Raw genomic sequence first — 23,226 nt, forward strand, 5'->3', positions numbered from 1 at the left:
GACCCAGCAATTCCACTGCTAGGATTATATCCTAAGAACCCTAAAATACCAAGCCAAAAGAACCTGTGCACCCCAGTGTTCATAGCAGCACAATTTACAATAGCTAGATGATGGAAGCAACCTAGATGCCCATCAGTAAATGAATGTATCAAAAAACTGAGGTACATTTACACAATGGAATTCTATGCAGCAGAAAGAAACAAGGAGCTCCTGCCCTTTGCAACAGCATAGATGGAACTGGAAAGCATTATGCTAAGTGAAATAAGCCATGTGGTGAAAAACAAATACCATATGATCTCACCTTTTACAGGTACCTAAACAACAAAACAAACAAGCAAAATACAACCAAAGACAAGAAATAGAGAACAGGCTGACATTGACCAGAGGAGAGGGAATTTCAGGGGAAAAGGGAAAGGGTTTGCAGGAACAAGTATAAAGGACACATGGACAAAAACTAGGGGGCCTGGAAATGGGAGGGAGGTGGGGAGGACTGCGGGGGTGGGCTGGGATGGGAGTAAAAGGCACAAAACTGTACTTGAACAACAATTAAAATAAAATTTAAAAAAAGACAAATTTTGTAAGAAAATAACAATGTGTATAATTTTAAGAGCAGTATTAACTAAGATTAGAGACTCAGAAGCTAAACATATCACTACAAAAAGTAAAATATTTTGTATTCCAAAGGTTATTAAGCAAAGCCAATAAAAGTAAATTTTGGAGGAAGGATTTGCAATACAGAGGGCAGAATTTAATATTTATAATGACAAAGAGTATTTATAAATTGATTAGAAATGCCAAACAACCCAACAGAAAATAAGCAAAAAATATGAAGATGTAGTTCAGAGAAGAGCAAATCCAGAAGGCAAACAAATAAGATATTCAGACTCAAATGATATGTCTGTTGCTCTTAGGGGGAGATAGTACTGGTTGCAGTATGCATTATAGTCTACTGGGAAGCAATCCAGCAACATATGTTAGAAGTAATATCTGATTGACCCAGGAATTCCATTCCTTGTTCTCTTAAAGAAATAAAAGCACCTGTAGGTAAGGATATGTATTACAAGGTTGTGTTCTGCAGTAATGTGTAGAGGGTAAGTGGATATAAACAAATGTTCACCAGGAGACGAATGTTGGCTATATCACAATATATCCAAATGGTGAAATATTATGCAGTCATTTATAAAGGAACTTAGGGCTCTATCAGTTGATTTGAAAGATTTTTATGAGCCATTATTGAATGGGAAAAGCAAGGTACGAAAAATTGGGTATGATATAGTAGTTAGAAAAAACATGGAAAAAGCATGCTTATGTGTGTCTTAACAATTATGTGTACAAGGATAAACATGTACATGGAAGTATGCATGTAAGAAAATATACCAGGTAGTTAATATGGCTTCCTGGGGAAAGGGGTGGCATTCAGGATGATAAGGGTAGAGGACAGTGCCAAGGGGAAATTAACACAAACAAAACACAACACACACACACACACACACACAGACCATTAATAAAGAAACAACAGTATGTATGACCACTTTTGTATATACATTTGTGCGTATATGTGTGGGCATGTGCGTGTACACGCACACATGTGCAAATGAATTTTTAAATATATTTTATTGATTATGTTATTACAGTTGTCCCATTCCCCCTTCTCTCCCCTCCACCCTGTACCCCCTCTCCCACCCACATTCCCCCCCTTTAGTTCATGTCCATGTGTCATACTTATGAGTTCTTTAGCTTCTACATTTCCCGTACTATTCTTGCCCTCCCCCTGTCTATTTTCAACCTACATTCTATGCTACTTATTCTCTATACCTTTTCCCCCTCTCTCCTCCTCCCACCCCCCTGTTGCTAACCCTCCATGTGACCTCCATTTCTGTGGTTCTGTTCCTGTTCTAGTTGTTTGCTTAGTTTTCTTTGGTTTTGCTTTAGGTGTGGTTGTTCATAATTGTGAGTTTGCTGTCCTTTTACTATACATGTTTTTTCTTTATCTTCTTTTCTTAGATAAGTCCCTTTAGCATTTCATAAAATAAGGGCTTGGTGATGATGAACTCTTTTAACTTGACCTTATCTGAGAAGCACTTTATCTGCCCTTCCATTCTAAATGAAAGCTTTGCTGGATAGAGCAATCTGGGATGTAGGTCCTTGTCTTTCATGACTTGGAATATTTCTTTCCAGCCCCTTCTTGCCTGTAAGTTCTCTTTTGAGAAATCAGCTGACAGTCTGATGGGAACTCCTTTGTAGGTTACTGTCCCCTTATCTCTTGCTGCTTCTAGGATTCTCTCCTTCGTTTTTACCTTGGCTAATGTAATTATGATGTGCCTTGGTGTGTTTCTTCTTGGGTCCAAATTCTTTGGGGTTCTCTGAGCTTCCTGGATTTCTTGGAAGACTATTTCCTTTGCCAGATTGGGGAAGTTCTCCTTTATTTTTTGTTCAAATACATGCTCAATTTGTTGCTTTTCCCCTTCTCCTTCTGGTACCCCTATAATTCGGATGTTGGAACGTTTAAAGATGTCCTGGATGCTCTTAAGCTTCTCGTTTTTTTGAATTCTTATTTCTTCATGCTTTCCTGCTTGGTTGATTCTATCTTTCTTCTGGTCCACTGTATTGTTTTGAGACCCAGCTTCCTTCCGTTCACTATTGGCTATCCTCCGTGTATCTTCCTGCATCTCTTTTATGGTAACCTGCATCTTTTCATCTAATTTGTGCCCAAAATCAACCAATTCCGTGAGCTTTCTGATCACCAGTGTTTTGAACTGTGCATCTGATAGATTGGCTATTTCTTGGTCGCTCAAAAGGATGAGTCCTGGGGGACTGATCTGTTCTTCTGTTGGAAACATGTCTCTCCCTGTCTCTCCTTTTTTTTTTCCCAGTCTGGTCGCTCTTGTTACGGTGGGGGGGCGGAGCCTTAGGTGTTCACTGGGGCTGGGCATCCCAGTTGCTAGATTGTGACGTTTATGTGGGGGCGGGGGCGGGGATGGGAGGAGACAATGGCGGTAGTTGCGTTCTCCTGGGATCTCAGTCCCTTCTCTGGGATCCTGGGCTGCAAGCTCTGCCCGGTCCACAATCGCCGCCTCACTGGGTCTGCCAGCCGCAGCTTGCGTACTCAGGGACCACCGCTGTGTTCTTGTGCGCCGGATGGCTGTCGCACCGATTTCGGGCCAAGTTTTCCCCGACCTCCGCGTGCCGCCCGCCCGGCCCGTCCTCTCCTATCAGTCTGGATGTATGGGTCTACTTCAACTTTTTGGCTGTCCGACTTCCATTCAGATAAATCCTCTATCAGTTCTGGGTGTTATTCTAGCTGTAAATTGTTGTTGTTCTAATCTTGGGTGTGCGAGGAGGTACAGTGCGTCCACCTATTCCTCCATCTTGCCGGAAGTCTCCAAATGAATTTTTGAAAGTAAAGAATTCCTATTGGCTCTGGCTTGTTTTATTCCATTGCTCATCATTTCCATAGTACTACTAAGTGAGAACCTTGATCTAATAGCGCAGTAAATTCTCTAAATGGTAATTGTATCATGGCTCTTTTTTGTTGTTAAATAGCAAAACTCCAATGAAAAGAGTTGCATAAGCAAAAAAAGGAGATTTATTAGCCCACAGGAGTCTTCACACGCAATTAGATCCAGAACCCCAGTTCATCTCTCATTAGGTGTCCGTCTTTTGCCGCTGTCTGCATCTCTGCCTCCTGTTTCTACTTCTCTTTTTATTTTTGGCTTTTTTCTCTCCTATTTTCCCTCTGGATGGTACGGTAGTTCCTTGATACATCTTTCCCTGCCCCCCCCCCCACCCCCGGTTCTGTGTTTCTCTCATGTTCCTCCAACCTCAGCTTCAAAAAGAAAAGTCCCAGGAAGGAGTTTTGACAGGCCTGGTTTGAGTCACATGCCCACCCACCCGTACCGATCCCTGTGGGCAGGAGGTTAACTGAGTACTGCAATTAGTGGGGCCTGGATCACAAATCCACACCTTGGGAGAGAAGGGAGTTACAGTGTAGCAATTAGGGGATGCAACCCAACCACAGTCATGTAATTTGAGTGAGTGGAGAACCTCCCCAAAGAAGCAGCGGTGCCATGGCCTGTGTGGTTCAGTTGGTTGAGTGATGTCGGGTACACTGAAAGATCACAGGTTCAATTCCTGGTCAGGGTGTGTGCAAGAGGCAACTGATCAATGTTTCTCTTCCTTTCCCCCTTCTTCCCTCTCTCATTAATGTATAAGCATGTCCTCCAATGAAGAGAAAAAAAAAAGTAGTGGCAATTGGGAAGGGAGCAAGGTGATGTAACGGAGAAAAAGAGATCCTAGGTAGACAAAACAACAGATGTCCACTGGAGGCACTGTGCAAGCCAAGTTTGCATCTTCAACATAAAGGGAATTGAGTTGTGGAAAACGTGGGTTTGAGTCAACTAGTCAGTACTGTACATTTAGGGCAGTGAAAATACTCATTTGTGCAATAGTTTATGTTGATTTATGAGAATTATGATAGGTAATCATCCTTTTGTATATTCTTGCCCCAGATGATTTATGATAGAGTTAAAGACAAGTGATTAATAGGCAATATTAGCTTCATATATTTGAATGTGATGTATTTTTCTAATTAAAGACAACCTTTTGTATTTCTTTTTCCAGCTTTTTAAAAAAACATTTTACTTATTTATTTTTATACAGAAGGGAAAGGTGAGAAAAAGAGAGGGAGAGAAACATCAATGTGTGGTTGCCTCTTGTACTGCCCCTACTGGGGGGCCCAGCCTGCAACCCAGGCATGTGCCCTGGCTGGGAATCAAACCAGCGACCCTTTGGTTCTCAGGCCAGTGTTTGATCCACTGAGCCACACCAGCCAGGATTTTTCTGCCAGCTTTATTGAGACATACTTGACATTACATAAGTTTAAGATAACATGATGATTTGATACACACATATATTGTAAAATAATTACCAGTATAAGGTTAGATAACATATTTATCACCTTGCATAATTACACATATTTATTTCTAGGGCAGTTTTAGTATGTCAGACTCCATGCCCTGTACCTGTTGAGACATACTTTTAGCAGTTGTTTTTATCCAAGAGTGCTCCATACTTGCTCATCTTAAAGATTTCGCCTATTTTAAGATTGATTTATAATAATGTTTAGATATTTAGATGATAAATAAATGACTAACGTTTTGATTTTGTGAAAAATTAAGAAGCTTATACATCATAAAGGAAGAAAATAAGTTGATTAAAATATCCTTTGACAGAATTTTAAGGGCCATCAAAATAGTTAAAGTATTCAGCCACAAACTCTTTTCAACACTAGTACAGAAAAATACACTGCCTGAAGGTGAAGCACAGAGTGAACACTCACAAGCAGTACCCAGGTGAGACACAGAAGCTTTCAGCCCCACTGCACACCGGTCCTTGCTCTTCTGCAACACGCAGTCCCCTCAAAGGCGTCTGCTATCCTGACTCATGCCAGTCGCTTCCTGGCTTTTCTGTTTAGATTACCATCAAATTTGCATGCCTACTACAGCTTACTTTTGCCTGTTTTGTGAGCTTGCTAGAAGTGAAATCATATAGTATGTACTCTTTAGGGCCCATCTTCTTTCACCCAGCACCATCATTGTTGTCCACAGTTACGGAGTGAAGGTAGAGTGGGAACAGGCCGGAGGACAAAATAACAGCTCTGATGGATCATAACCCTGTAAAGTGATAGGTTTTAGGTTATTATTGGAGTTTGTAGAGGGACCTTAGAGTCATAATGAGACATAAAGTATTTATTGAGAATTCTAGCAGTTGATACCCCAGCTTCCCAAGACGGGCAATCCTCAGGCTGTTTCATGTCGTTCCAGGAAGGTGCACTTGTGCTGGCTGCATTCCCAGTGATACGACCAGAGCTCAAGGCCATCAGGACCTACCAGCCCTGCCTGGAAGTGACCCTCTGAGGGTTAGGGCTTGATGAAGTATTTCAGGCTGATGGCGTGGGTTTGCTGGAATTGTCTTTAGAATTAAAATAGGTGTCTTTTATTGTATATTTGAACATTTCATGTTTTCTTTGTGTGTTACCAAGAAGCCCTCAATGTGAATTTTTATGAATATAACATTATGATTATATACACTATATCTTAACATATTCAAGGTCTAATAAAGCATTTCTATGAAGAAGGAAAGCATTGTTTCAGGTAATAGCTTAATATCATCTAAGCAAATTATTTATGTTCACTGAATTATAAAGTAGAAATTGTGGCAGGCCCAACATAAAACATTCCTGCTGTTCTTCTAATGGTTGGAGGCTTGGTACAGAAAGTATGAATGTGCACAGCTAACAATATAATGTATTCTCACATACATATAAGCCTTTTTAAAGTTTTTATTTTTCCCAGTGTTATTGAGATGCAGTTGACATACAGCACTGTAAATTTAAGGTGGACAGCGTTAACGACTTTATTTACATATATTGTGAAATGTCACAGTAAGTTTGGTCAACATCAATCATGTCATATAGATACAAAAAAAGGAACAAACATTTTTCCTTGTGATGAGATCTTGTAGGCTTTACTCTCTTAACAACTTTCAAATGTACCATATAGCAGTGTCAACTGTAGTCATCATGTTGTCCCTGGTATTTATTTATCTTATAACTGGAAGTTTGTACTTTTTGACAACCTTCATTCAATTCCCCATCTCCCCACCCCCCAGAAATCTAATCTTTAGATCTCTTTTTCTATGTGATTGTTTTTTTTAGATTCCACATTTGAGATCAAACATGTGCCAGACTTGTTTCACTTTAGCATAATGCCTTAAAAGTCCATCCATATTGCCAAAAATGACAGGAATTCCTTTTTATGGCTGTGTAATATTCCATTGTGTATATGTATGTGTGTGTATATGTCACATTTTTATCTATTATTCACCCACTAATGGACACGTAAGTTGTTTCTATGTCTTGGCTATTGTAAATAATGCTGCTATGAACCTTGGAGTACATATATCTCTTTGACATTGTGTATTCATTTCCTTTGGATAAGTACCCAGAAGTGGGATTGCTGGAACATGTGGTAGTTATACTTTTAACGTTTTGAGGAACCTCCATACTGTTTTCCACAGCAGCTGCACCAGTTTACATTCCTACCACCAGTGCACAGCAGCGCCCTTTGCTCTGTGTCCTCACCAGCATTGGTTATCTTTCGGCTTTTTAATCATGGCCCTCCAATAGGCATGAGGTGATACCTCATTGTGGTTTTGATTTGCATTTTATGATTAGTGATGTTGAGCACCTGATTTTCATGTACCTGTTGACCATTCGTATGAGAATCTTCTTTGGAGCAATGTCTATTCAGGTCCTTTGCCCATTTCAATATTGGATTATTTGTTATTTTTTTGTTTTGTTTTGTTTTTTGCTATTGAGTGGTATGAGTTTTTTATGCAGTTTGGATAATTACCCCTGATCAAGATAAATGATTTACAAATATTTTTCCCTTCCCATAAGTTATCTTTTTATTTTGCTGATCATTCTGTTGCTGTGCAGAAGCTGTTTAGTTTGATGGAGTCCCACTTTTTGCTTTTGGTTTTGTTGCTTGTGCTTTAGGCATCATATCCAAAAAATCATTGCCAAGACCCATGTCAGAGAGCTTTTTCCCTGTGTTTTCTTTTAGGAGGTTTACACTTAAGTCTTTAATTTATTTCAAGTTAACTTTTGTAAGTTGAGTGATGTAGGATAGGTGTCTAATTTTATTTTACAAAAGCCTTTTGTTGGTGTTTATGTATTCTCTGGCTTTCTGTGCTTTTAGATGTAATTTTGCTTATTTATCCTCATTAACTATTATTCTCTCTTTTCCTGGTGTCATGTATACATTGATATACTTTTTTTTCTTTTTCATACAACTTCACACACATCAGTTCTTTCGATGGCAATAGGGGCAATCAATCACTGCTGTGAATTCTGTTAACTGTCCACTTCAGTAGGCCTGTAATTTAGAGGACATGAGACTGAGTGGGAAGGCAGCTTCGAAGAGAATGTAACATGTTCAGCCTGGGTGGGCCTTAGTCTCTGTGTGGCCACCAGGAGGACTGAATGAATGGGAGCTGTCCAGTAAGTAGGTCACCAATGGCCTGCCCAGGACAGGGACCATTCTGTGATGGCAGCTAGGACTGGATGTGGTGATAGTGACAGAACACCTTCTTGTCCTTGACTGTCATCCTGGAGATGTTCATCCCACAGGAGAATAAGAAGCCAGTTCTGTGGGCAAGATAAAGTCACACTTTACAATGACATAGGCACATGTATTCTGAACTGGATCAGGATCAGAAATGAAAATATTTAGGGCACACAGAAGGAAAAAGGATACAAGAATACAAGGATACAAGGATAATGCTTGTGTCTGTATACCTTTTTTGTGTTTAAGAGTGGATACATGGTAATTGGCTTATGGTAGCAATTTTGAAATACATGCATTTATATACAGTAAAGTTTAAGAAAATCCTACATTCATTTTTTGGCTGATGTCAGGTTCTATTTATTGATTAACTTCCTTTTCCCACCAAGAATGTTGCTACTGATATCCATTATAATATACATTCTTGTATTATATGGTCAATTAAAAATTTAGTTAAAGTCATGAATAAAAAGGAAGGTAATATATATTCATTTACCAGTTATTCATGATTTTGGAAATTGTCCAAGTTTACCTACCCACTATCTCTTCTCTGCTAAGGCAGTATGATCCATAGAAAATTTTAAATTCTAGAATAGTTGCACTCTATTTCTTGAGATTATGGCAGCCTTCTGCTGTTATTGTTTGGGGTGTGCTCCGAAATTCAAATATATTTTGATATTTTTCCGATCAAAACATAATTTAAGACAAATCCACTACCAAAATCACATCTATAAAAGCAAAATAAAAATTATTTGGATAAGTGTCCCAGGTTCGATTCCCAGTCAGGGCACATGCCTAGGTTGCAGGCCACGGCCCCCAGCAACTGCACATTGATGTTTCTCTCTCTCTCTTTCTCCCTCCCTTCCCTCTCTAAAAATAAATAAATAAAATCTTTAAAAAAATTATTTGGATACTTCCTGTATTGTTTCTCTCTTCCATTAGTACTAATAATTGAGAACTAACTGTGCATGTGAAATCAACCTTCAATCATTTGTCCAAAGCCAGTAATAGCAACTAAAGGCCAACATTAAAGACAGTTGATAGTATGCTTTCTGCTCACTATAGAAAGAGAGTTTACATGAAATACAGTAGGCAGGTGGGTAAACTTTGAGTATGTCTTCACCCATGCATGACTGGTTCTTCGTGTTTGCAGATATGACTGTGTATGTGTTATGGTGCATATACTCTTTCTTGAAAATTAGACTTGACTTGTTTATAATGCTTATGTCAGGTGTCACAGGCTTCATTCTTCCTTGAGTGAATGTATATGTAAAACTATGGTTTTTAGGACTAGTATTGAAACACAAAGTTTGAAATTGAATACCAAATGGTAGCGGCATTTATAACAGATCACTCTGGGAAGGCGAAAACAGTCTACAGTAATTAATATGCTGTCATCTCTGTCAAAGTACTTTCTGAAAACACTGTTAAGCATTTATCCTTAAAACTTCTTTTGTGTGTTCCTAAGCCCTATTGAGAGTACTTACACAACTGGTATAAATACCAGAATCCGTCTGTATTGAATTGAATTTGATGACAAATGTATCTATTTCTGACATGTGTCCCATTCTATTTTCAGAGAGGCCAGAATTTGTTACAACTGTCAGAGAGAAAATCACTGTGTCTAGCTATCCTCACAGTGCCCTGGAGTATGTTTTACACTGTTAAGACCCTTAATTCCTTCTTTACTATCATATTTATGGGCCGAAAAGCTAAGCATGGAGATAACACTTTTCTGTCCTACGGGCAGAAATGTATGAAAAGATGAAGGGGATTTAACCTGTTAAGTTTTCTGCTTCTGATCGTTGAACCTCGGAAAATTCCATAAAGCGCTTTCCAGTAGAACTTTTTACTATATTAGAATCTCTTTTTTCCTTTGCAGACCCCCATGTGACTTTTTCAGATATGTGTTCGAGACAGAGCGTTATGTGTGGAAGCTGAGAATGCCTGGAAGATTTCTTGCTTCTGTCACTGCTTTTCCTGCCTTTTCACATCCCAGCCTGATATGGATGATGTGATATTCAGAGGGACCCCTTAATCAAACTCATTCTTCAGCAAGACACATCTGGCCAAAGATTGTGCAAATACTTCAAGATGGCTAGTCAACCACCAGAAGACGCCGTGGAGTCCCAGGTCTCCGATGAGCTCGAGTGTAAGATCTGCTATAATCGATACAATCTGAAACAGAGGAAACCCAAGGTGCTGGAGTGTTGTCACAGGGTTTGTGCCAAATGCCTCTATAAGATCATAGACTTCGGGGACTCCCCTCAAGGTGTCATCGTCTGTCCTTTCTGCAGGTTTGAGACATGCCTGCCAGACGATGAAGTTAGTAGCCTTCCTGATGACAACAACATCCTTGTGAACTTGACTTGCGGAGGCAAAGGCAAGAAGTGCCTGCCAGACAACCCCACTGAGCTGCTGTTGACCCCCAAGAGGCTGGCCTCTCTCGTCAGTCCTTCTCACACTTCCTCCAACTGTCTGGTTATAACCATCATGGAGGTGCAGAGAGAGAGCTCCCCGTCTCTGAGCTCCACTCCTGTGGTAGAATTCTACAGGCCTACAAGTTTTGACTCTGTTACCACTGTGTCACACAACTGGACTGTGTGGAACTGTACCTCCCTGCTGTTTCAGACATCCATCCGGGTGTTGGTTTGGTTACTAGGTCTGCTCTACTTCAGCTCTTTGCCCCTAGGGATCTACTTGCTGGTTTCTAAGAAGGTCACCCTGGGGGTCGTCTTTGTTAGCCTCGTCCCTTCGAGCCTTGTTATTCTGATGGTATATGGTTTTTGCCAGTGTGTGTGTCATGAATTTCTAGACTGTATGGCACCTTCTTAATCAATATGCAATCTAAGAAATTTGACACACATTGCCATGTTTCAAGTTAGGTAATTCATTTATTTTCTTTTCTGGTCTCTATGATTAGTGTTCATGACCTTAACTAAGCCATTGGCCATATGTCTGTGGTCCATTTTCCATCAAATGTTGACATGGTTGGTTTTCCTGTATTCTGGAAGTACAAGTGTTCACTTCATTTAGCAAAGAAGCAAAAATATGTAAGCTAAATGAGGCTTCTCAGAGAAAGGGCAGGATTTCACTCAGCCCTACAAGACAGACACTGAGAGGGGTTGTGTTCGACTGCAGCCAAGGTCTTTGTGGAAGGTTAGGAATGTACCGATTCCTCTTCTCGTCATCATGGGTAATCTCTGATGGGGGGTGAACACGAGAGGAGAGCGTTTCCAAGACACGTCCATTTGAAAAGTGTGCGCTGCCCGCCGGGCTCTGCCCTTGGAGTGCCCCATCCCCTGTGGCTGTCTTTTCTTCTGTTGATGCTGCTCTCTGGGGGCTGCAGCTCCAGCTGAGGTGCTTGTTTCCTGCGCACTTGCTCCCTTGTCAAGAGGAAACTCGGCATCATTCCCTTTGGTGGTTTTAATTAAATATCTGTTTTGCCACAATACTAAAGAGAATTTAAAACATTGAACCATTTGCATCACAATAAACTTTATGACAGGGTGGTCACTTGTCTTTGAGACACACCCTCCCCCCATATTTATTTTTCTCTCTCCCCTGTCTTCTCTGAAATTCTTGTGGAGCAGGCATTGCTCCTGCAAATCTTCATTTGCATCTTTAAACATTTTAGTTCAGTTTTTTCTTAAAACCACATTGTTCCATTAGTTCCACCCTTATCCTGAAAGATGTTTTATTTAAATTAGTTACTATAAGTTTATGAGGGTCTTGGTTTTCCCATTGTACTTTAAATTCTGTTGTGGACTTATTTAACTCCGCCCTACAACAATTTGGGGATAAATGTGACAGTGGAAACCCAGAAACAATGAATGAGATGTTCTGGTTCACAGCTTGACATGCTGAGAACCTCAATATTTTGCTTTACTCTTCTGAGTTAACTAAAAAAATGATGGTTTAGGCATCTGTGCAAGACTGTTGGAATACAAAAGGCAAAAGGATGGGCAAGAAACCCAGAAAGCTGGTGCCCTGCTTGAAAAGACCCTTTAAGGAAGTAAAATGAAGGTGGCAGAGGCCATTTTAGAATGGATTCAAGTTTTTACACCACTTTTTCAAATAAAATTATAAGCTTTTTTTCATGATGTAGAGGAAGTTGAATGTATATATTTATCAGAGGAAATTATTTACCATTTTTTAGGTTTGAGGGGATAGAATGTCCACAGAAACTAGAGAACAAAAAGCTTATTAGTCTCTAAAACCCATTACTGATGATTAACATTAAAATCTTTATTACTCTTAGAAGGGGACATTACTAAGACAACTTTAGTTTGTTTGTGATGAAACATTTGTTGTGTGATATAGTTGTGGTGGACCAGTTCCAATATTCTTATTCAAGAAAAATTGACACCTATTTCTAGAATAGTAGTTTGATTTTAATTACATAACTATTACCTTCGAGAATATATATGCCTAAGATAAGTATGACAGAAAAGTATGTGTGGGATGTAGTCCAATGAATTTAAGCCTCAAGACCCAGCTAAATACACTTCTGATTTCATAAAATCTACATTAGATAGCATTGTGAATACAATTTCCAAAAGTCTGTTTGTACTTAGAGTAAATACACAGTTAGGAAATGTTTTGTGGTTTGGATTTATATATTTATAAGATTTTCTAAAGAAATGTTCATTTTGTCTGAACAAAAATGATGTTAAATTTGATATTAGAGATATAACATATAAATTAGGTATACAGTGAGATTTCTGGAAAGCTCTGGACATGGGTACTATGCATTTTGCTTATTTGTGTAATGTCTGCAGTTTTAAACTTGTATCTTTCTGTGTATTGTGATAGTCTTTTTTGTTGCTAGTAAGTTGACTTGGTTGTAAAAAGTTTTAATGTATGACAACAAAAAATTCTTTATGCTGTTGAATGAAGAAAAGGACAATGTTTCAGTGTTTTATTTACTGCAATGTTTTGTTTGTCCATTAAATTGCTATTAATTTCCAAACTGGACGTCTGATTTCTCTGGCTCACAATTGAGAGTTAATGGTTACTCTGGACCTCTGTGTTAGATAACCACAGCCTTCCAGAAGTGTTCATGTGGCCAGTGCCTTCATCACATGCGTGCAGGGTTCAGAACCTTCGACAGTGCTGACCTAGCCCATCCCACTTCTAAAAGGCCTTCATACAAAAAAAAGGGGGGGTCGGAATTAGGGAAGGTAAAACAAAAATACTGCCATTATCTTTAAATACATTTTTCAGTTTTAATTTATTTTGATTTGCTTCCCAGATTTTGCCTAGCTGCAACCAAATGGAATTCATTTTGGTCGGAGAATCACTCACTTCATGTGGTCTGGGCAAATTTTAAAAAAATCACTTGATGTCTAAATTTGACCACTTTTAGGCAAAATAGAAATAATGTAGAATATGTAGCAGTTATATGCTGATGCTAATTAGTGAATTGGTATCATATATTAATCAAGAGTTATGGTTTCATTCACTTCCCAAATCTTTACATAAACCAGCAAAGAATCGGGTTAAGGGAAGCAGTTACCTGTGCTACTCATAACATGAGTGTGAACGCATACTCATCTCTGAGAGGCCCTCAAATGATGAGCATTTGCCTGGTTGTACACAGATACTAGGCCTCAGAGTCACCCTGAGTTTGAAGAAATGTCCTAACATGTCGAGCAGGTGGATATGGAAGTGAAGAGACCCTGTGCTGACAGGCTGGCCAAGCCCCTAGTTATAAACACACGCTCTGTGACCTCAGGGCACGGGGAGGAGCGATGGAGGTGAGCTGCGATCCCATGCGCTTCTGCATTTTCTGAAACTTGTTCTTTTTGCATCCTCTTCTTGGTAAAAAAACAAATACTTGCCTTGATTCTTTTAAAACAACACAGAAGCACCACATTTTATTTTAGAGCTTTCCTCAAAACCTGAAAAAGTTTAATCAATTGCTTTTCAAGCTGGAGTCTTAAATGTTTCCCACCTCTTTGCCCTTTTGATGTTTACGTCTCTTTGCTTTAAATCCTTTATGAATTCTTACAGTTGTGTGAGAAACCTGAGGTTTAGTATTGAGTCTTCCCTTACAAGTTTACTTTTATGTAAAAGAGATTTTTTTTAAAAAAAACAAGAATTTAGATTACTAAACCTTGAAATTTGAGTAAATACCAAGTGAGTTCTGAGGGTATACAGATTCAGCTCAATTGCTTATATATCATTTAAATCTTGGTATAATCCAAATCTAAGTAATACTCAGTGTATAGATATTTATAGTTTTAACATGAAAGTGATTTAAAATTAGGAATAAAAAATAAATTATGTCTTGAATATTGTGTATAATAAGTAGGGATATGTGCAAATGTATTTTTAAAAGTAGTGGAACCTTGATTTCAATAAAGCATTCAATTACTTGGAGCAATTATTCTAGAAGCATTTGAGTTAATCAGGATTTGATTAGATTTGCAACATATTAACATTTCCCCTTTAAATTGAGATAGTTGGGATTTTATAAGATTAAAGAATGAGCTCTGGCTTACTAGGTCATTTTAGATCCTGGTTTGCCCAGGAAGTGTGATGCTTTAGGTAAGGAAGTTTCTATGTTCAGATACACATGCCTCAGATAAATGATACGGCTTGAAGACTTAGACTTGGGAGTCTCTGGTGCTTCAATAGCCATTGAGATAAGGGAGTAGAGAGAAGTGAGAAGTGAGAGGAAGCAGAGTGCCAAGACTGAGCTCTCTCAAGCTGTAACTTTGAATGACGGGTAGAGGAGCAGGCAAAGGGACTGCGTTGGATCAGCCAGCACTGTGGAGAGTGAAGAATGGGAACTGGAGAATGTGTGGTCCCTAGATCCCAGAGAAAGAAGGTGGAATTAGGATGATTAGGTGAATGCAAGTAGGAGGAGATTTAAGATTAGTTTACTTAGAGAAAAGGACTTCCCGCCAAGATGGAGGCATAGGTAGATACACCGTGCATGCCTCCTCACACAACCAAAAGAACAACAATAACAAAGTTAAAAACAAAAAATGACAAGAAGTGCCAGAAAAAATGGAACTGTCTAGAAGTCCGACAACCAAGGAGTTAAAGAAGAAGCATTCATTCAGACCAGTAGGAGGGGTGGAAATGGGCAGCTGGACAGAGAGGCCTTGTGGCAAGGCGGTAGCTGGAGGACCGGGGGAGACAGTGGCCTGTGGACCGGGCGGTTCCACATTTGCATGCAGAAAAATCGAAAGGAACAACTGGGGAGCAAGACAGACTGTGCAACCCAGGGTTCCAGTGCGGGGAAATAAAGCCTCAAAACCTCTGACAGAAAAAACCTGTGAGGGTTGATATGGCAGGAGAAACTTCCAGCCTCACAGGAGAGTTTGCTGAAGAGACCCACAGGGTCCTAGAATGTACACAAACCCATCCACCCAGGGAAAAGTACCAGAAGGGCCCAATTTGCTTGTGGGTAGCAGAGGAAGTGATTGAAAGCCAGCTGAAAACTGAGCAAGTGGCATTGTTTCCTCTTGGACCCCTCCTCCACATACAGTGCCACAAAGCAGCAACGTGGGTTGTCTACCCTGGTGAAACCCACACCTAAGGCTCTGCCCCTTGCTATGCAACAGCCATGCTGAGACAAAAGAAAATATGGCTCAAACGAAAGAACAGATCAGAGCTCCAAAAATAGAACTAAGTGATGAAGAGATAGGCAACCTATCAGATGCAGAGTTCAAAACACTGGTGATCAGGATGCTCAGAGAAATGGTTGAGTATGGTCACAAAATAGAGGAAGAAGTGAAGGCTATGCAAAGTGAAGTAAAGGAAAATGTACAGGGAACCAATAGTGAAGGGAAGAAAAATGGGACTCAAATCAACGGTTCAGACCAGAAGGAAGAAATAAACATTCAACCAAAACAGAATGAGGAAACAAGAATTCAAACACATGAGGAGAGGCTTAGGGACCTCTGGGACAACTTTAAACATTCCAACATCTGAATTATACGGGTGCCAGAAGGAGAAGAGGAAGAGCAAGAAATTGAAAACTTACTTGAAAACATAATGAAGGAGAACTTCCCCAATCTGGCAAAGGAAATAGACTTCCAGGAAGCCCAGAGAATCTCAAAGAAATTGGACCTAAGGAAGAACACACCAACGCACATCACAATTACCTTACCAAAGATTAAAGATAAGGAGAGAATCTTAAAAGCAGAAAGAGAAAAGGAGACAGTTACCTACAAAGGAGTTCCCATCAGATTATCAGCTGATTTCTCAAAAAAAAAATCTTGCAGGCAAGAAGGGCCTGGAAAGAAGTTTTCCAAGTCATGAAAGACAAGGACCTATATCCAAGATTACTCTATGCAGCAAAGCTTTCATTTAGAATGGAAGGGCAGATAAAGTGTTTCCCAGACAAGGTAAAGTTAAAGGAGTTCATCATCACCAAGCCCTTATTATATGAAATGTTACAGGGACTTTTCTAAGAAAAAGATAAAAAATATGAACAGTAAAATGACAACAAACTCACAACCATCAACACCTGAACCTAAAAAAAAACCCCAAAAAACAAAAACTAAGCAAACAATGAGAACAGGAACAGAATCACAGAAATGGAGATCACATGGAGCATTATCAGCAGGGAGGGAGAGAAGGGTGAATGGGGGAAAAGGTACAGGAGATAAGCATAAATGGTAGGTACAAAATAGACGGGAGGTTAAGAATAGTATGGGAAATGGAGAAGCCAAAGAACCTATATGTAAAACCCATGGACATGAACTAAGGGGGGGAATGCTGGTGGGAGGAGGGGTGCAGGGCAGAGGGGAATAAAAGGGAGAAAAAAATGAGACAACTGTGATAGCATAATTAATAAAATATATTTAAAAATAAAACTAATTTCAAAAAAGGCTTTCAAGATTTTTCATGAAGATTTCCAAATATACAGAAAAGTTAAGAGAATTGTATATTATCATTTCTACAGTTAGCACTGAGAGTAACAGTTAACCTTTCACTATAGTTTTTCCTCTTTCCCCTAAAAATAAGACATTCTCTAATTTGACTGTAATATTATTACATCTAAAACAAAAATACTTTCTAGCCCTGACTGGTGCGGCTTAAATTGGTTGGAACATTTTCTTGTGCTCTGAGAGGTCACTGGGAGGTCAGGGCACATACCTGGGTTGGGGGCTGGATCCCCAGATTCCAGTTGAGATGTGTATAGGAGGCAACCAATCAAGTTTCTCTCTCTCTGTCTATGAATCCACATACATGAAATTGTCAGAGAGTCCATGTGCAAAAGAAGTTCAGAGATGGGAAGGGGAGTTGAGGTATGTAAGACATCCTGAGTGAGGGGTAAGGCAATACACTTTGAGGGCTTCAAAGGTCCACTGCAGGATGATATGGAAGAACAGACTTCAGTACATAGAAATTTGTCCTGCCCTATAGGTCAAGTGAAGTCATCTCTGATAATCTCTTATGGGCAAGGCCTGTAATTCAAGTTCTAGTTAGTTAAGAGGTGGGAGTAGAAGCTTCACCTGAGCTAACGTTGTCTTTAGCTCAAAACAATCTGCACACCACTGAGGCATGTCCTGGGGTGACTTGTTCTGTACCACACAGTTCCTGCCTCTGAAACTTTCCCAGAAGTTTCACGTTCCAGAAATTGAGTTGGTAGATTGCCCTGTAGCTCGTTAAACCCTCTACCCCTAATTTGTGCCAATGCAGTTCCAATTTAGTTGAGCCAACCGAGAATTATCTCTTGGCTAATAGTAGTATAACAGGCTAAGTCAGATAATTCTAAGAGCTGGCTTAATGTTTCAAATTTTTTCTCAGTAGTTTAGAATAAATTTGGCTTTTATTGCTTTATAGTTGTGGATAAGAAAGCTTATCTTCTAACATGGACTTTTAAATGAATGAAAATAACACTTTAGCACTGAAATATTATTTTTAATGCTAAATAACATTATTGGTCATTAAATGATCATCTGTTTTGTTACATGCTTACCCAAAACCTCTTGCAGTCTTCCTTTCCCCCCATTTTCTTTGGTTCCTTTAATGCCATTTATGGAGGAACCTAGCACCTCTCATGGGTCCCGTCCTCCACACCTGTGTACACATGCCTTCCATGTGTTCCCGTGTCATCAAACACAGATCTGTGAAAGAGACTGCATCCGTCTTCTGCCAGTTGATAATTATGCACTTAAGTACTATTTTAAAATACTTTTGTGACCTCTCACAACTATGTGTATGGCTTCTGTAGAATAATGGAGTCAGCTGCTTATCTCAGAGGTACTTACTCCTCTTCTGCAGGATCCACCCTTACTGAGCAACAGAGATTATCCCTAGCCACGCGATGGACTGGTTATTGACGTTGCTTCCATTTGATGTGATTTCTCAAGATATTTCAGGAGGAACTATGTATTTTTATGGTTAAATTTATTGACATTACAAATTTTATTTCTGGTTGGAATTTTAAAAATTATATATAATTTATTTCCAGACCATGATTTGACTAACTCTGATCATCAGTTGAAAGGGAGCCTAATGCACCACAATGCTGTGGGATTTCTCTGCTGCTAGAGAGGAGGGTGGAGTGAAGCAGCAGCGGGCGACAAAGAATGCTGAGTTCTGCCTGGAACCGGGGAGGGCGGCTGCGCTGCCGATTGCCTGACCCTCTTCCTTACTGACAGTTACGTCCCAAATGGGAACCTTGTCAGTTTGCTTGATAAGCACCGAAAGATTCATTATTGTAATAATACATAGCATACAAATATTCTTTGACTCTTTGACATCATATCCATTTTATTGATAAAATACAAAGATAATGATGGCATTTAAAAGCAGTGTTTATTAAAGCAGTTGTTCCAAAATATGACAGAGAATATGTCCAAGTAGATAAAAAGCCCAGGAAGAGAGGACTCCTGGCTGAGTACGTGTAGGAAGCTGTGCATTCTGTCTCTTCCTCTGAGGTCCCCATGGAGCGGCAGCACCGTCAAGTGTGAACACATTCGGTTAGAGAAAGCTGTTTAGTGGTTTGGCAGTTTAAGCCAATGTTTCCTCAAACTTATGTAACTGTGAAATGTTTTCTCAAAACATCTAATATTTTGTGGAGTTAGTGTTCTTTGGAGACCACTTTGTGAAATATTTCACTGGAGAATGATAAAACAGCCATAATATAGATTCTGACTACAGATGTCAATCACTGAACCGGTGCATGAATTGAAAAGACAGTGGAGAGGAACGTCCTGACGAGGCAGCAGGTCCAGGCAGACTGGCAAAATGCAGAAGAGGTAGGAACAGGTTTCCAACGTAAACATTTTGCATCCTTATCGAAGTGTGTGGAATGACACATTCGAACCACACCTCTAACGCCTGCATCAGCAACAGTCTTCGCATTACACAAGGGACATGTCTAAATAAGTGGAGAGGGAGCTCCCAAGCAGAATGATTAACTACTGGTTCTTTTTTCAGCCTCTGAAAATTCCACAATTAATTTGCGAAAAATTGGAAACCAATGTTCCAAATTTTGAAAAACCAGCTGCATATTTAAAGTTTTGATCAAATGCTAGCTAGGACTGGAAAGATTTTAGAGATCACAGTGCAACTGCCTTGTTTTACAGACAGTAAAACTGACACTCTGAGAAATGACCCAAGGGGTCACAGCCCAAGGGAGAGCCCAGCCCTTGGCCAGAGCCAAGTTTTAACGAAGGTCTTTGAAGCCCAAGTCTGTCTTTTACCTTATACTTCCCTGTTGCTTAGTCAGTATTAGTCAACTTATTTTATCAAATTATGGGCAAAGAAACATGCAGCTAGACGGAGGTTGTTTTCCTAGAAGCTATGTTTAGCTACAAATATATGTAATAAAGACAGGAAATATAATCATTGGAATAGTTCAACATCCTAATTTAGTTGGAGAAGTAAGATCAAAGATTTTGAGCATTGAAAACTATCCATAAAACCACAGTGAGAGCTTTACCACACGCGACCTTAGTGAAAATATTAATTCCAGAGTTTTTATGTGTCTTTTGTTCCCTGCATTGTCTGTTTCATCGGAGTTAATTTTATGTGTTTATTTTGGTCTTCGTGTTTCCTGGAGGACCATCCTTTAACTATCTGATCCTTAGCTGTCTTTTCAGGTTAGTGAGGAGCTAAACAAGACAGTTGGAAACCGTCCAGGCCGGGGCCTATCAACTCGTGGGCCACTGGGGACCGCTCTGCTGTTCTGCGGGCACAGGCTCCGTTCTCACTCTGTCTAGGCCTTTCTTTTAAGTTGATGAGTCCTCCGCAGAGGAAGTCCTGGCTGCCAGTGTTGGAAGCTGAGCCAGGGAGGAAGGTATCCAACTCCCTGTTCAATATGGAGCCTGCCATGCAATACCTTTGCTCTCAGGAGGACTTCTTACCTCCTCCCTCAGGTGCTCCTGGTGTCTCTGGGGACAGGACTTCTCTAATGCAACTTCTCTCAGTCTTCAGTGGGTCAGGGAGGAGGCAAGAGGATCTGGGAGGCTACCTTCCTCTGTGCCAACTCTCAGCCACTCTACCTGCACCTTCAGAGGTAGCTGGGCCTCTAATTCTCGAGCGTTTCCAAGGTTCTGGCATGTGAATCAGCTTGCTTCTTTTGAACATACCATCTTCTCCTCACTGCAACTGCTGCTTGTCCTGCTGAGGGCTCAGGGGAGGCTTTCGGTAAAACGTGTGCACACAACAGTTACCAGTCGTGGTGATTCTACATGAGCTCCCGTAGGTTCCAGACATTTAGAACTTTTTCTTACAATGTGGTTGAAGTTGTATGCAACACAAGGTTAAACATGTTCAGAAAGCACATATGGTGTCATGTACTGTTCCCACTTGCAACATGGATGGACTCACTTGGAGTTCGGAATTGTGAGGGAGACAGCTGTCCATGGCAGCAGTCTCACTGAGAAGGACTCTTTGTCAGCAGGTGTTAGTACCATCTCAGGACATCAGGCTGTGAAAAATGTGCAGGGCAGCCTGGTAGATATTTTAAAAGCCTGCTCTTTTCTGTGTTTAATGAAGATATGAGGGAAAAAATGATTGCTGGTTTAGAGATTACATTTAATAGAATTTGAATGGCCATGAGCAGAAATTATTTTCTTTTTTAACTTGTCTAATAAATATACCACGGCCCTAAGGGTACAAAATAACTCTCTAGGACAAACGAGACATAACACTTGCAGTGATTAATGATCTCATAAACCTAAAATCCCAGAACATCAAAGCCAATATTTTCCTCCAAAAAGGTTTCTGGTGGCCAAGTTATTCATCAACATCTATTTTGCAAGATGCTGACATTGTTCTAACAGAAAATTCAGAAATAATTAAGCATTTGTCAGGCATCATTTGCTTTTAATTATGCAGGTAAGTGTAAGACTAGAGCCTGTTGCCTGTAAAAGCATCTGACATCGGTACACTAGCCAATTACTGTTCAACATTGGGTCGCAAAATTGTAACATGCTGTCCATTAGGCAGTGCTAAAACTGAAGTGATGCACTCTGTTGAGCAATAAAGTTGTTTTCTGCAACTTTCTGCAAAGTTGTTTTAAGTTACATGGTGGTTTTGAGTTAAGACCCCTGTGGAATCTGCTCCGGTTGCCTCCTCCTGCAGCACACACCTGTGGGTGTGCTGCAGCGAGAGTCCTGCCCGGGGCTTCCTGAGCACTGCCCAGGGCCACACTCGGGGGTGGGGGGCAGGGACTGCCTGAAGGTCATCATCTCACTCCTTCATCACAGCAAACGTATTACCCTCATCTAGCAGCTAAATTCAGGATGATACCAGGTGAGAAATACAAGTTTTCTTTTCTCAAACTCAGCTCTACTTCTTAGAAGTATTCCCTTTTAACTATTTACATTTTTTTAATGTTCTACTCTACACCTCTAAGAAGAGAAGTACTTCATTCCTATGACCTCCCACTTACTCGTCTCTCCAGTTTTGTTAGTTACGCTACGGTAATCTCTCCGCTGACTATCTTTATAACGTAAATAACACACTTTATCCTGAAGGCTTATTTCTTCATGACTGGCTGCCTCTCTCTGTCCCCTAAACTTTGGTCCTTAGATCTCAGCTTTCTGTTGATCTGGGATGGAGACGCTGAGATCAGCTTAGTGCCATTCCTCCCAGCAGCATTAAATAATACTTCTTAAGCTTTTTATTTCAGAAAAGGTTTAGATTTACAGAAAATTTTTTATTACAGTAGAGATCATTTCCATATACTCCACACCTGGTTTCCCTCCTAGTAATATCTAATATTAGCATGGCACACTTGTCACAACTAATGCACCAATATTGACAAATTGTTAACTAAAGCTTATACTTTATTTGAATTTCCTCAGTTTTGCCCTAAATTTTTTTCTGTTTCAGGATTCCATCTAGGATACCACATTTATTTAGTTGTCACATTGTCCTGTCTCCTTAGGTGTCTGTGGCTGAGACAGTTTCTCAGACTTCCCCTGTTTTTTGATGATCTTGACAGCTTTAAGGAGACCGGCAAGTCATTTTAAGGAGTTCCTGACAGTGTAAGAGTTTGAGGATTTTGTACGACGTCCCTCAACTGGGATTAGTCTGACACCTTTCTCATGATCAGACTGGCCTTATGGGTCATGGGAAGGAGAACCACAGAGATAAAGTGCCAGTTTCATCATGTCACACGGTGCGAACTGTCAACATGACTTACTACCATGGTTGACACTGGCCTTGATCACAGAGCTGAGGTGTGTTTGTCAGATGTCCCTGCTTGAAAGCTCCCCCACCCCACCTTTCCAGTTCGTCCTCTCTGGAAGGGAGCCCCCGGGGCAGCCCACATGTCTGGAGCAGGGAGTTCTGCCCCACCCCTTTTGAGGGTAGAGTATCTACCTACCTCAGTTATCTGGGGTCTTCCTCTGAGGAAGATTTGTTCCTTCTTTCTCATTTAGTTATTTGTTCCGTAATTTATTTACTTCAGTATGGGTTCATGGATATGTATTTTATACTTAGGGTTATAACCCAGTGCTCCTTTATTTGTTTTGTTACTCACCTTGCTCTGTCTTTGGCTACTGGGAATTCTTTTGGCTGGCTTCTGTTCCCTTTGACATACCCCTCCATGGTGGATGTTTGTTTCGGTTTGGCTTTTGAGCACGTGCCTACTTTCTGGCACTACAAGATGTTCCAG

General features: G+C 40.2%; 1 protein-coding gene across 4 annotated transcripts in view; it reads left to right on the forward strand.

The window, feature by feature from the left end:
- RNF182 (ring finger protein 182) overlaps window positions 1–13,068 on the forward strand; it is a 67,986-nt gene extending 54,918 nt beyond the window's left edge. For 3 of the 4 annotated variants that reach the window (XM_045847169.1, XM_045847167.1, XM_045847166.1), the window contains exon 2: window positions 10,009–13,068. In XM_045847169.1, coding sequence (XP_045703125.1) covers window positions 10,221–10,961 — 741 coding nt within the window. In that variant the 5' untranslated portion in view covers window positions 10,009–10,220 and the 3' untranslated portion in view covers window positions 10,962–13,068. Of the gene's footprint in view, window positions 1–5,832; window positions 6,153–10,008 lie in introns of those variants that run through there. The other variant, XM_045847168.1, reaches the window with a different exon arrangement.
- Window positions 13,069–23,226: the final 10,158 nt, after the last annotated feature.

This window comes from Phyllostomus hastatus, unplaced genomic scaffold, assembly GCF_019186645.2.
Source record: "Phyllostomus hastatus isolate PE091 unplaced genomic scaffold, TTU_PhHast_1.1 phas_contig_524, whole genome shotgun sequence".
Classification (NCBI taxonomy): Eukaryota; Metazoa; Chordata; class Mammalia; order Chiroptera; family Phyllostomidae; genus Phyllostomus; species Phyllostomus hastatus.